The sequence below is a fragment of the Gobius niger genome (genome assembly GCF_951799975.1).
Source record: "Gobius niger genome assembly, chromosome: 6".
NCBI lineage: Eukaryota > Metazoa > Chordata > Actinopteri > Gobiiformes > Gobiidae > Gobius > Gobius niger.
Window position 1 is genome coordinate 5525780 of NC_136857.1, and position 16421 is coordinate 5542200.

The following is a 16421-nucleotide window of genomic DNA, read 5'->3' on the forward strand; positions in this document are numbered from 1 at the left end:
AAGGACATTCTATATCACTCTGGCAACAGTTAAAGGACATTCTATATCACTCTGACAACAGTTAAAGAACATTCTATATCACTCTGACAACAGTTAAAGGACATTCTATATCACTCTGACAACAGTTAAAGGACATTCTATATCACTCTGGCAACAGTTAAAGGACATTCTATATCACTCTGGCAACAGTTACAGAACATTCAATATCACTCTGACAACAGTTACAGAACATTCAATATCACTCTGACAACAGTTACAGAACATTCTATATCACTCTGACAACAGTTACAGAACATTCTATATCACTCTGGCAACAGTTAAAGGACATTCTATATCACTCTGACAACAGTTAAAGAACATTCTATATCACTCTGGCAACAGTTACAGAACATTCAATATCACTCTGACAACAGTTACAGAACATTCTATATCACTCTGACAACAGTTAAAGGACATTCTATATCACTCTGACAACAGTTACAGAACATTCAATACCACTCTGGCAACAGTTACAGAACATTCTATATCACTCTGACAACAGTTACAGAACATTCTATATCACTCTGGCAACAGTTACAGAACATTCTATATCACTCTGACAACAGTTACAGAACATTCTATATCACTCTGGCAACAGTTACAGAACATTCTATATCACTCTGACAACAGTTACAGAACATTCTACATCACTCTGGCAACAGTTAAAGAACATTCTATATCACTCTGACAACAGTTAAAGAACATTCTATATCACTCTGGCAACAGTTACAGAACATTCTATATCACTCTGACAACAGTTACAGAACATTCTATATCACTCTGACAACAAAGAACATTCTATATCACTCTGACAACAGTTACAGAACATTCTATATCACTCTGACAACAGTTACAGAACATTCTATATCACTCTGACAACAGTTAAAGGACATTCTATATCACTCTGACAACAGTTAAAGAACATTCTATATCACTCTGACAACAGTTACAGAACATTCTATATCACTCTGACAACAGTTAAAGGACATTCTATATCACTCTGGCAACAGTTAAAGAACATTCTATATCACTCTGACAACAGTTAAAGAACATTCTATATCACTCTGACAACAGTTAAAGAACATTCTATATCACTCTGACAACAGTTAAAGGACATTCTATATCACTCTGACAACAGTTAAAGAACATTCTATATCACTCTGACAACAGTTAAAGGACATTCTATATCACTCTGGCAACAGTTAAAGAACATTCTATATCACTCTGGCAACAGTTAAAGAACATTCTATATCACTCTGACAACAGTTAAAGGACATTCTATATCACTCTGGCAACAGTTAAAGAACATTCTATATCACTCTGACAGCAGTTACAGAACATTCTATATCACTCTGACAGCAGTTACAGAACATTCTATTTCACTCTGACAACAGTTACAGAACATTCTATTTCACTCTGACAACAGTTACAGAACATTTTATATCACTCTGACAGCAGTTACAGAACATTCTATTTCACTCTGACAACAGTTACAGAACATTCTATATCACTCTGACAACAAAGAACATTCTATATCACTCTGACAACAGTTACAGAACATTCTATATCACTCTGACAACAGTTACAGAACATTCTACATCACTCTGGCAACAGTTAAAGAACATTCTATATCACTCTGACAACAGTTAAAGAACATTCTATATCACTCTGGCAACAGTTACAGAACATTCTATATCACTCTGACAACAGTTACAGAACATTCTATATCACTCTGACAACAAAGAACATTCTATATCACTCTGACAACAGTTACAGAACATTCTATATCACTCTGACAACAGTTACAGAACATTCTATATCACTCTGACAACAGTTAAAGGACATTCTATATCACTCTGACAACAGTTAAAGAACATTCTATATCACTCTGACAACAGTTACAGAACATTCTATATCACTCTGACAACAGTTAAAGGACATTCTATATCACTCTGGCAACAGTTAAAGAACATTCTATATCACTCTGACAACAGTTAAAGAACATTCTATATCACTCTGACAACAGTTAAAGAACATTCTATATCACTCTGACAACAGTTAAAGGACATTCTATATCACTCTGACAACAGTTAAAGAACATTCTATATCACTCTGACAACAGTTAAAGGACATTCTATATCACTCTGGCAACAGTTAAAGAACATTCTATATCACTCTGGCAACAGTTAAAGAACATTCTATATCACTCTGACAACAGTTAAAGGACATTCTATATCACTCTGGCAACAGTTAAAGAACATTCTATATCACTCTGACAGCAGTTACAGAACATTCTATATCACTCTGACAGCAGTTACAGAACATTCTATTTCACTCTGACAACAGTTACAGAACATTCTATTTCACTCTGACAACAGTTACAGAACATTCTATTTCACCCTGACAACAGTTAAACAACATTCTATATCACTCTGGCAACAGTTAAAGAACATTCTATATCACTCTGGCAACAGTTAAAGAACATTCTATATCACTCTGGCAACAGTTAAAGAACATTCTATTTCACTCTGACAACAGTTAAAGAACATTCTATATCACTCTGGCAACAGTTAAAGAACATTCTATATCACTCTGACAACAGTTACAGAACATTCTATATCACTCTGACAACAGTTACAGAACATTCTATATCACTCTGGCAACAGTTAAAGAACATTCTATATCACTCTGACAACAGTTACAGAACATTCTATATCACTCTGGCAACAGTTAAAGAACATTCTATATCACTCTGGCAACAGTTAAAGAACATTCTATATCACTCTGACAACAGTTACAAAACATTCTATATCACTCTGACAACAGTTACAGAACATTCTATATCACTCTGACAACAGTTACAGAACATTCTATATCACTCTGACAACAGTTACAGAACATTCTATATCACTCTGACAACAGTTACAGAACATTCTATATCACTCTGGCAACAGTTAAAGAACATTCTATATCACTCTGGCAACAGTTAAAGAACATTCTATATCACTCTGACAACAGTTACAGAACATTCTATATCACTCTGGCAACAGTTAAAGAACATTCTATATCACTCTGGCAACAGTTAAAGAACATTCTATATCACTCTGACAACAGTTACAGAACATTCTATATCACTCTGACAACAGTTACAGAACATTCTATATCACTCTGACAACAGTTACAGAACATTCTATATCACTCTGGCAACAGTTAAAGAACATTCTATATCACTCTGACAACAGTTACAGAACATTCTATTTCACTCTGACAACAGTTAAAGAACATTCTATATCACTCTGGCAACAGTTAAAGAACATTCTATATCACTCTGACAACAGTTACAGAACATTCTATATCACTCTGACAACAGTTACAGAACATTCTATATCACTCTGGCAACAGTTAAAGAACATTCTATGTCACTCTGGCAACAGTTAAAGAACATTCTATATCACTCTGGCAACAGTTAAAGAACATTCTATATCACTCTGGCAACAGTTAAAGGACATTCTACATCACTCTGACGACAGATACAGAACATTCTATATCACTCTGGCAACAGTTAAAGAACATTCTATGTCACTCTGGCAACAGTTAAAGAACATTCTATATCACTCTGGCAACAGTTAAAGAACATTCTATATCACTCTGGCAACAGTTAAAGGACATTCTACATCACTCTGACGACAGATACAGAACATTCTATATCACTCTGACAACAGTTACAGAACATTCTATATCACCCTGACAACAGTTAAAGAACATTCTATATCACTCTGACAACAGTTAAAGGACATTCTATATCACTCTGACAACAGTTACAGAACATTCTATATCACTCTGACAACAGTTACAGAACATTCTATATCACCCTGACAACAGTTACAGAACATTCTATTTCACTCTGACAACAGTTACAGAACATTTTATATCACCCTGACAACAGTTAAACAACATTCTATATCACTCTGGCAACAGTTAAAGAACATTCTATATCACTCTGGCAACAGTTACAGAACATTCTATATCACTCTGACAACAGTTACAGAACATTCTATATCACTCTGACAACAGTTACAGAACATTTTATATCACCCTGACAACAGTTACAGAACATTCTATTTCACTCTGACAACAGTTACAGAACATTCTATATCACTCTGACAACAGTTAAAGAACATTCTATATCACTCTGACAACAGTTAAAGGACATTCTATATCACTCTGGCAACAGTTAAAGGACATTCTATATCACTCTGGCAACAGTTACAGAACATTCAATATCACTCTGACAACAGTTAAAGGACATTCTATATCACTCTGGCAACAGTTAAAGAACATTCTATATCACTCTGGCAACAGTTAAAGGACATTCTACATCACTCTGACGACAGTTACAGAACATTCTATATCACTCTGGCAACAGTTACAGAACATTCTATATCACTCTGACAACAGTTACAGAACATTCTATATCACCCTGACAACAGTTAAAGAACATTCTATATCACTCTGACAACAGTTAAAGGACATTCTATATCACTCTGACAACAGTTACAGAACATTCTATATCACTCTGACAGCAGTTACAGAACATTCTATATCACTCTGACAGCAGTTACAGAACATTCTATATCACCCTGACAACAGTTACAGAACATTCTATTTCACTCTGACAACAGTTACAGAACATTTTATATCACCCTGACAACAGTTAAACAACATTCTATATCACTCTGGCAACAGTTAAAGAACATTCTATATCACTCTGGCAACAGTTACAGAACATTCTATATCACTCTGACAACAGTTACAGAACATTCTATATCACTCTGACAACAGTTACAGAACATTTTATATCACCCTGACAACAGTTACAGAACATTCTATTTCACTCTGACAACAGTTACAGAACATTCTATATCACTCTGACAACAGTTAAAGAACATTCTATATCACTCTGACAACAGTTAAAGGACATTCTATATCACTCTGGCAACAGTTAAAGGACATTCTACATCACTCTGACAACAGTTACAGAACATTCTATATCACTCTGACAACAGTTAAAGAACATTCTATATCACTCTGACAACAGTTAAAGGACATTCTATATCACTCTGGCAACAGTTAAAGGACATTCTATATCACTCTGGCAACAGTTACAGAACATTCAATATCACTCTGACAACAGTTAAAGGACATTCTATATCACTCTGACAACAGTTAAAGGACATTCTATATCACTCTGACAACAGTTAAAGAACATTCTATATCACTCTGACAACAGTTAAAGGACATTCTATATCACTCTGACAACAGTTAAAGGACATTCTATATCACTCTGGCAACAGTTACAGAACATTCAATATCACTCTGACAACAGTTAAAGGACATTCTATATCACTCTGACAACAGTTAAAGGACATTCTATATCACTCTGACAACAGTTAAAGAACATTCTATATCACTCTGACAACAGTTAAAGGACATTCTATATCACTCTGACAACAGTTAAAGGACATTCTATATCACTCTGGCAACAGTTAAAGGACATTCTATATCACTCTGGCAACAGTTACAGAACATTCAATATCACTCTGACAACAGTTACAGAACATTCAATATCACTCTGACAACAGTTACAGAACATTCTATATCACTCTGACAACAGTTACAGAACATTCTATATCACTCTGGCAACAGTTAAAGGACATTCTATATCACTCTGACAACAGTTAAAGAACATTCTATATCACTCTGACAACAGTTACAGAACATTCAATATCACTCTGACAACAGTTACAGAACATTCAATATCACTCTGACAACAGTTAAAGAACATTCTATATCACTCTGGCAACAGTTACAGAACATTCAATATCACTCTGACAACAGTTACAGAACATTCTATATCACTCTGACAACAGTTAAAGGACATTCTATATCACTCTGACAACAGTTACAGAACATTCAATATCACTCTGACAACAGTTACAGAACATTCTATATCACTCTGACAACAGTTACAGAACATTCTATATCACTCTGACAACAGTTACAGAACATTCTATATCACTCTGACAACAGTTAAAGGACATTCTACATCACTCTGACAACAGTTACAGAACATTCTATATCACTCTGGCAACAGTTACAGAACATTCTATATCACTCTGACAACAGTTACAGAACATTCTATATCACTCTGGCAACAGTTACAGAACATTCTATATCACTCTGACAACAGTTACAGAACATTCTACATCACTCTGGCAACAGTTAAAGAACATTCTATATCACTCTGACAACAGTTAAAGAACATTCTATATCACTCTGGCAACAGTTACAGAACATTCTATATCACTCTGACAACAGTTACAGAACATTCTATATCACTCTGACAACAAAGAACATTCTATATCACTCTGACAACAGTTACAGAACATTCTATATCACTCTGACAACAGTTACAGAACATTCTATATCACTCTGACAACAGTTAAAGGACATTCTATATCACTCTGACAACAGTTAAAGAACATTCTATATCACTCTGACAACAGTTACAGAACATTCTATATCACTCTGACAACAGTTAAAGGACATTCTATATCACTCTGGCAACAGTTAAAGAACATTCTATATCACTCTGACAACAGTTAAAGAACATTCTATATCACTCTGACAACAGTTAAAGAACATTCTATATCACTCTGACAACAGTTAAAGGACATTCTATATCACTCTGACAACAGTTAAAGAACATTCTATATCACTCTGACAACAGTTAAAGGACATTCTACATCACTCTGGCAACAGTTAAAGAACATTCTATATCACTCTGGCAACAGTTAAAGAACATTCTATATCACTCTGACAACAGTTAAAGGACATTCTATATCACTCTGGCAACAGTTACAGAACATTCTATTTCACTCTGACAACAGTTACAGAACATTCTATTTCACTCTGACAACAGTTACAGAACATTTTATATCACCCTGACAACAGTTAAACAACATTCTATATCACTCTGGCAACAGTTAAAGAACATTCTATATCACTCTGGCAACAGTTAAAGAACATTCTATTTCACTCTGACAACAGTTAAAGAACATTCTATATCACTCTGGCAACAGTTAAAGAACATTCTATATCACTCTGACAACAGTTACAGAACATTCTATATCACTCTGACAACAGTTACAGAACATTCTATATCACTCTGGCAACAGTTAAAGAACATTCTATATCACTCTGACAACAGTTACAGAACATTCTATATCACTCTGGCAACAGTTAAAGAACATTCTATATCACTCTGGCAACAGTTAAAGAACATTCTATATCACTCTGACAACAGTTACAAAACATTCTATATCACTCTGACAACAGTTACAGAACATTCTATATCACTCTGGCAACAGTTAAAGAACATTCTATATCACTCTGACAACAGTTACAGAACATTCTATATCACTCTGGCAACAGTTAAAGAACATTCTATATCACTCTGGCAACAGTTAAAGAACATTCTATATCACTCTGACAACAGTTACAGAACATTCTATATCACTCTGACAACAGTTACAGAACATTCTATATCACTCTGACAACAGTTACAGAACATTCTATATCACTCTGGCAACAGTTAAAGAACATTCTATATCACTCTGGCAACAGTTACAGAACATTCTATATCACTCTGGCAACAGTTAAAGAACATTCTATATCACTCTGACAACAGTTACAGAACATTCTATATCACTCTGAAAACAGTTAAAGAACATTCTATATCACTCTGACAACAGTTACAGAACATTCTATATCACTCTGGCAACAGTTAAAGAACATTCTATATCACTCTGGCAACAGTTACAGAACATTCTATATCACTCTGGCAACAGTTAAAGAACATTCTATATCACTCTGACAACAGTTACAGAACATTCTATATCACTCTGGCAACAGTTAAAGAACATTCTATATCACTCTGACAACAGTTACAGAACATTCTATATCACTCTGAAAACAGTTAAAGAACATTCTATATCACTCTGACAACAGTTAAAGAACATTCTATATCACTCTGACAACAGTTACAGAACATTCTATATCACTCTGAAAACAGTTAAAGAACATTCTATTTCACTCTGACAACAGTTAAAGAACATTCTATATCACTCTGGCAACAGTTAAAGAACATTCTATATCACTCTGACAACAGTTACAGAACATTCTATATCACTCTGACAACAGTTACAGAACATTCTATATCACTCTGGCAACAGTTAAAGAACATTCTATGTCACTCTGGCAACAGTTAAAGAACATTCTATATCACTCTGGCAACAGTTAAAGAACATTCTATATCACTCTGGCAACAGTTAAAGAACATTCTATGTCACTCTGGCAACAGTTAAAGAACATTCTATATCACTCTGGCAACAGTTAAAGAACATTCTATATCACTCTGACAACAGTTACAGAACATTCTATATCACTCTGACGACAGTTACAGAACATTCTATATCACTCTGGCAACAGTTACAGAACATTCTATATCACTCTGACAACAGTTACAGAACATTCTATATCACCCTGACAACAGTTAAAGAACATTCTATATCACTCTGACAACAGTTAAAGGACATTCTATATCACTCTGACAACAGTTACAGAACATTCTATATCACTCTGACAGCAGTTACAGAACATTCTATATCACTCTGACAGCAGTTACAGAACATTCTATATCACCCTGACAACAGTTACAGAACATTCTATTTCACTCTGACAACAGTTACAGAACATTTTATATCACCCTGACAACAGTTAAACAACATTCTATATCACTCTGGCAACAGTTAAAGAACATTCTATATCACTCTGGCAACAGTTACAGAACATTCTATATCACTCTGACAACAGTTACAGAACATTCTATATCACTCTGACAACAGTTACAGAACATTTTATATCACCCTGACAACAGTTACAGAACATTCTATTTCACTCTGACAACAGTTACAGAACATTCTATATCACTCTGACAACAGTTAAAGAACATTCTATATCACTCTGACAACAGTTAAAGAACATTCTATATCACTCTGACAACAGTTACAGAACATTCTATATCACTCTGACAACAGTTACAGAACATTCTATATCACTCTGACAACAGTTAAAGAACATTCTATATCACTCTGACAACAGTTAAAGAACATTCTATATCACTCTGACAACAGTTAAAGAACATTCTATATCACTCTGACAACAGTTAAAGAACATTCTATATCACTCTGACAACAGTTACAGAACATTCTATATCACTCTGACAACAGTTACAGAACATTCTATATCACTCTGGCAACAGTTAAACATATTTAACCCTAAAAATGTTAAAGTACTCTCTGATTTGTGTAATAATGTTTCTCAAAATCATCTTGAGGGCCAGAGATTCTGTGCTGGAGGGCCGGATTTGGCCCCTGGACCTGACGTCGCCTACCCCTGCTCTACAGTATTGTCTATCTCACCAGCCATCCTTCCAAGTAGCTCTTCAAAGGCTTTCTACCTTTCTGAGGAAGCTTGATGAGTTAAATTTGGTCTTCTTGGCAAAACACCTCACATCAAGTCCCATTTACTTTGTGCACCACATGAGGAGTTATGAAAATGTTAAACACAATTGGCCAACATTTAGAAAAATATATGTGTAAATTCGTATTGTTTCTTTGGATTCTCTGAACTGGACACTGCCTAACAGGGGCGGACTGGCCATATGTCTGGAAGAGCACAGAAGGGCCACCGGCTCTCGGGCCACCGGTCTGGCCTCTCAATTTTCTCAACCTCTTACCCCCCACCTTAACCGAGCTTTACCCAAATCTAAAAGCTTAAAAGAGAAGCATTGAAATAGCGACGAAAACAAGGGTGAAAAGCAACAAAAAAGTGACGAAAACATGACGACATAGCAATGAAAAAAGCGATGGAAAAGGAATAAAAAGTGACAAAAAAAGTGACATAAATGCAGCGATCACTTTTGTAGGCTTAGCTTTCAAATTAAGCATTACACCGTTGCTTTCCAGTTGAGAAGCTTTTAGATTTGGGTAAAGCTGAATCCGATGAGTTAAGACTGGAGGTAAGAGGTTAAAATATGTCTTTGTGGAAGTGCTGCATTTACACTAACTTGGGCCAGGCTTGGGTCAGGGTCCAGGGCCGTTTTTCAGTCCCAGTCCGCCCCTTCTGCCTAAGCTCAGTTACTAAAGTATGTGCAAAGATCAAAGACCTTTGCTGTTTTTATTTCCTAAAAGTAGCTCACGGAGGTAATGAAAGTTGGACCGTCTGTGGCCGGCTTCCAAAGTCATAAATCCTAATACTAAACCATTGCTTAGTTATTTCAAAATCAGATCTTTATGAGCGGTATAGCCGTTACAACAACATCATTAAACGCTCTGTGCAATGGCCAGACTTAATGTAATGCAAATAAAGTGCTGTTGTCATCGGATTTGAAAGTGCAGGTGTTGCATTAAGATTCACAGCTAATGCCAGACACTTTGGCTCGAGTTACAGTCTCATAAAAACGGCAGCATAAAACGGGCTTGATAGCTACATTGCATAAACTCCATTCGCTACAGTTTACAAGACCAGTGTGGATCGATTTTCCTGTCGCTCTCTTTGCCACTGCGGGTTCAGGAACTTTGCAAGCTCTTTAATTATTCATATTCTTTATTTTGCAAAGTGAAACCAAAATGCTGCGTGTGGTGTAGTAGTAAATAATTTGACAGTTACCCTTTGCTCTTGGCAGGAGACAAACGTCTGGAAGCCCGGGGCCACTCCGAACCCGAGCTGGTCGATGAAGGAGGGCTCATCCTGACTGTGGATCTGAACTTTGATGCCAGCCTCGAATGACGTCTCATCTAAAGAGAGGCAACGCAATGAATGACCACATGAACACAGAATAGCCGATCTCAATCACAAGCACGTGCACATTTGGCCAAAAGGATGAGGTCAGCATGAGGACCCCGTTTTCTCCTCCAAGTTTTCGGCCAAAGCGAAGGTTAAGGTTTGGGTTTAGGGTCTGGATCAGAGGGAGGCTCGACTTACATCATTGTGGAAGTGAAAAAGGTTAGGGTTTGGATTTACGGTGGCACTTTTCTAGAAGTTAGAAAGTGCCGCACTTCACGACAACCCTGGAGTGAGGTACAGCGGCGCATATTTTCAAATTCAAGGTATCGCTGCTCCTCCTGTCATAGAAAAGGGGATAAATGTGTACGCCTCTCAACAAGATTTATTCTTTTATAAATGCCCTTACATATCAGAATCAGACTTTGTTTTATTACCATTGTCAGCGTTCACAAACTAGGAATAGTTCTTGGTGCAATTGTGCAACATGAAACATGAAGTTGTAATAATTAAAATAATCTATAAGTAGGTATGTGGATAACATTTTCAAACTCAATAGAAAGGCAAGTAAATGGTTTAAGTGGAAAGATGCAGTAACCCCCAACAATATGCAATGAAGTGTGTGTGTATATGTTCAGTATGAAGAAAGTTGCAGCGGTTTCTAGTTTAAAATCAGAATCTAGTCACGCCCATTCCATTGAAACGAATGGAGGTCAGTGTGACCAAAAAAGAGAAATGACCAGAACTTTTTCCATATTCATCGAAATTTCAGTAAACGTTGATTTAACATATTTCCATTGGTTGTACGTGTTAAAACATAATTTTATATTTTAGCTCCTTTAGTTCATTTAAACATTGGAGTTTGGTTTAATTAGGCTGTTTTCAGTTGTGTCAGTGGACAGAGTAAACAAAACTAATGATGGTGGACAGAAAGTGGGGAAAAACGAGCAACAAAAGTGGAGCTGAGTAACTGAATGGTGTTAAGGTTTATTTCACAGAAAGTTTGGCAAGAGTTGAATGAATTTACTCATTTAACCTCTTAACCCCCGTGGCTTTACCCAAAGAGCTTCTTGACTGGCACTTACAGCTTATAGTCCGTAGTAATGCCTCATTTGAAAGCGAAGACCTACAAAGCGGATTAAGCTTCTTTCTTGTTTTGATTGTCACGTTTTCGTCCTTTTTGTTTGTGTTTTCCTCACATTTTTGTGGCTTGAGCACAGTTACATTACACTAAAACAAAATGGCGCCAAAACGCTACAAAAAGGCAAAAGAAATGTGACGAGAATGTGACAAAAAACATGACAAAGAAAAGGAAAGAAAACGTGATAAAAGAAGTAATAAAAACGTGACTAAAGGCAGCAGTCTCCTGGCAGAGATGCCCGGAGTTCCCGATCCACACACACCTCCTCCAGCTGTTCTGGGGGGACCTCGAGGCGACACCAGGCCAGCTCGGAGACATAGTTCCACCAGCGTGTCCTGGGCCTTCCACGAGGCCTCCTCCCAATGGGACATGCCTGGAACATCCAAGACAAATGCCCTAGCCTCCTCAGCTGCTCCTTTCGACGTGAAGGAGCAGCGACTCTACTCCGAGCTCCTCCCGGGTAACTGAGCTCATCACCCTATCTCGGCCACTTGTATCCGCGATCTTGTCCTTTCGGTCGTTACCCAGATCTCATGACCATAGGTGAGGGTGGGAACGTAGATTGATCGAAAAAGTTATGGAAACGTGATAAAAAAAAAGCAAGGGAGAAGCTTAGATGAGTTTTGAAGGTCTTCGCTTTCATATCATCCGTTACACTGGCCTGTAGGCTGTAAGCTCTCAGGTCAAGAAGCTTTTAGATTTGGGTAAAACTGGAGAAAATGTGCTTGGTTCAGGTGGGGGTTAAGGGGTTAAACAGGTGAGACTGAGGCAATTGTAAAGTGTAAAATGTTATGAGGCGGTGCTTGGTGTGAAATGCCCGAACGCCGCTGCGGTGAATGGTTCCCCTCTGACCTGTCTCGCCCCACACTGGCAGGTACTCGTCCTGTTGAATGTCCAGCATCAGCTCCAGCCCGTTGCCCATGCCTCCCTTGGTGGTGGTGAGGGGAGGCCGTCCGTCTCCGCCTGCGTTGAAGGTGTAGCACTTCCCGTAGCGAGTAAACACCTGCCGTGACAAACGACTTTAATTTCAGTCCGTCTCCAAAACAGCCCCAAAATCACTGCCATTTGTCAGAGCTCCCATTAACGGCACTAATCCACTTGGGGTCAGTGTTGGCCTCAGTATTACGCTGCAAAAAACACTCAGGTTACTAGTACTTACATTCAAAAGATCTAGTTCAGAACATCAAGCTTTGAGTACTTTTGACGTACTTTTTAGAAGATCCAGACTTTTTTTCCTCCATATTTCAACTATAATTTTACTTTTAAAGTTGAAGAAAAAAAGTTGTCAGATGAAAAATATTGTTTGACTCTGTCATTGATCTTCTTCTCCAGCGGCAGACAGTTTTGAAGATTATAAGGCAAAATGTGTCGAAACCAGTCAGACAGACTTTGAAACAGATACTCCACCGACTGAATAAATATAAAGTACTAAACTCAAGGTAAAGAGGCGCTGTTTATCCTGAGGTGATTTTGTAGCAGATACAGCTTTTATATAATAACTAAACTTTAAATTGAAAGCAGAATTTGTTCAAGAAATGATGACAAAACAAAATAAACTAAAATCTTAAAACCGGGGCGCCCAAATGCGTCCCTCAAACCAATTTGGTGGCCCCCAGGCTTCTTGCTGAATTAGCACACATTGCAACAATTGGTACTTTATACTGCAAAAAAAATATGTTTTTTTTTTGTAAGACAGTGCTTTGCTTCCGAACCTAAATAAAGGTGTGGGGAATGGTTAAAACAGTGGTTCTTAACCTGGGTTCGACTGAACCCCAGGGCTTCGGTGAGTCAGTCTCAGGGATTCGGCGGAGGTCAAGACACACAAGACACACCCGTCTCATATAAATTGTGATTTAACATTAAATCGTTATTTATCCTACTGGGTCAGGCTGTACGGTCGTACTATCTCTGTCATAGCCTTGACTGTGTTGTGCTCAGACTCCTGCGCATCAGTGTGACGCTCTGAGAGGGTTTTTATCCCTTTTCTGTGGAAGCAAAGACAGACTTGAATGGTAGGACTATCGCAATGTCTCGAGTTCATGTCTCGGGGTCCCGCACCGATGGTAAATAAACTTCTCCTAACTCATCCAGAATGCTGCCTGTTTTTCATCTATCCTCTCGAACACCATTGTTATTTCTCTAACGAGGATGACACAGCATTTAAGAAGGGGTCGGTGAATGCGCATATGAAACTGGTGGGGTTCAGTATCTCCAACAAGGTTAAGAACCACTGGAGTGAAATCTCTCTTAAATGCACCCAGTTGAACGTTTTACTGCATTGACCTGTGGCCCTCCATACTGAATACACTTCAATATGAGATTATACAAGTTAAATACAGGTTTTAATGGTTTGCAATTACTTTCATTTTCATTTTTTAATCTATTTATTTATTTCAGGCGATGGCATTTCACAGTGAACACAAGTGAGTCAAAGCAATTCCACCGCTCGTGTCATGTTGTACCAACATCAACAAACTACTTAACAAACAACAAAAGAACAAATAGAAAAGTACCGATTTAGCCTGAAAGGGAGGGGGAAGAAGAAAACATATTTAATCCCACCCACTTTTCTCATCAATGAGCTTTACTGTTACATTCTCCAAGATTCTAACCACAAACTGCCTTCTATTAGTTGCATTCATCATGTAACATCACAACATTTATAGAACCCATAGTTTTGTACTGAGATAAAAGATGGGGCAGAATTGACCAAAATGCAGATGTGATGACCTGATGGTTAAACCCTCATTATTACTGCAGTTATCCACGTGAAATAAAAAGTAGTTATTATCATGGAAAAATATTCGTGACATAAACGAGGGTCAAATGTTTATATCAGTGGTTCACAGGTTCACAGGGTCAGGCCTGAAAAGTTGTGGAAACCACAGACTAAAGATCTAGAAACATCTAAACTCGTCACAACTAAAGTCCAAACAAGATTATCCTGATTTCATGCCGTTGTAACAAAGTCGATTCTGTTTTTTGCCGTGTTCTAAGTAAGAGTAAGAGGTGCGTCCTCCTGCGGGTTTTTGTTGGTGGTTACGTAAAGGCCGCTCTGAGGTGATGCGCTCCGGCAGACGGGTGATTTAACACTGGCTCTCACGCTCTTTATTGCACTTATAATGGGCCTGATGTTACCATGGAGACCCGGCAACCCGCCCGGGGAGAATGCATCGGCCTTAATTTGAGAAGGGAGACCGGCGCACGGATGTAAAATGTCAGCCAGGAGTTCATAGCGATGCCAGGCAGGAAAGTATCAATAACTCTGAGTGGATGGACGACTCACTGGAGTTCGGGAAAGGGTATTATTTAGTGCCTCTGGACTAAAACATATCAGGGCTTGTGTTAGTTATTGGAAAAGTTTTGTTTGCCCAGAGTGCTTCTCTCTAAACATGCACAACAGACTATTCTTTCAGGTAAACCCAAAGACTGTAAAATTAAGAATGGACTGAGGGAGAGAGGCTTCCCCCAGAGCTGAGGCTCGTTCATGCTGCAAGCTGACTGGGCTTTTAGATCCAGCTCTATTATCTCGAAGAAAATAAAAATCACAAGCCAGAGGTGGGCAGTACTCAATTACATTTACTCAAATCATTTTTAAAGTAACTGTATTTTTGCAAGTGTTTTTTTTCATACAGTACTTTTTACTTCAACTTGAGCAAACAAATAGTAGCTTGTGATGCTGTGAGTAAATCTTAAGTCTCTTTAAGTTGGATATCTTCATTTTGAAGCGTAAAATAGATGGATTTTGTGTTTTATTTGTGCATGTTTTTATGGGATTTTCTTATTATTTTTAACATCATTTCATATTTTGTTATGTCACTACTGAAACATAAATCCAACTTCCATGCTAAAACAATTACTCAGTGCTCACAGTACTCTGGTAAAATTTTCTCCGAGTGCTTTTTACTCTTTGCTACATAAAGGAGAAGATCCGAGGCCCTCTGATTTATAATGAAAGTCCTTTATTTAATTAAAGGAATAGTCCACCGTTTTTACATACTGAGATATGTTCTTACCTTAGCTTAGACGAGTGCATTTGTACCAAGATAGAAGCTACCAAGCTCTTCCACGTTTTACTTATTTAAATATGGTTACGTGAAGTGTTACACTACAAAAGGATAATTACACAAAATTAAACAATGTGGATTTTCTAAGCGGATAAAAGGGGGAACTATATTGTAAAGTGTAATAATACCAGGAGTAGTTCAGTAAAGTGAAGATATTACTGCGCAGATTTCAAACTACTCCTGTACTCCTTTAATGGGCCACTATTCTTTACTTCTACTTGAGTAAAATAATTTTAAAGGAACAGGCCACCGTCTTTCCACACAGAGAT

The 16421-nt window shown here is 37.5% G+C and overlaps 1 protein-coding gene across 1 annotated transcript in view; it reads right to left on the bottom strand.

Moving 5' to 3' along the window:
• The window catches only part of LOC306964712 (acid-sensing ion channel 1-like), a 121756-nt gene that overhangs the window by 25482 nt on the left and 79853 nt on the right, over positions 1 to 16421 (bottom strand). Inside the window, exons 3-4 of the mRNA XM_079558825.1 lie at positions 12938 to 13088; positions 10831 to 10958 (exon numbers count right to left, since the gene is read on the bottom strand). Coding sequence (XP_079414951.1) covers positions 10831 to 10958; positions 12938 to 13088 — 279 coding nt within the window. The remainder of the gene's footprint in view (positions 1 to 10830; positions 10959 to 12937; positions 13089 to 16421) is intronic.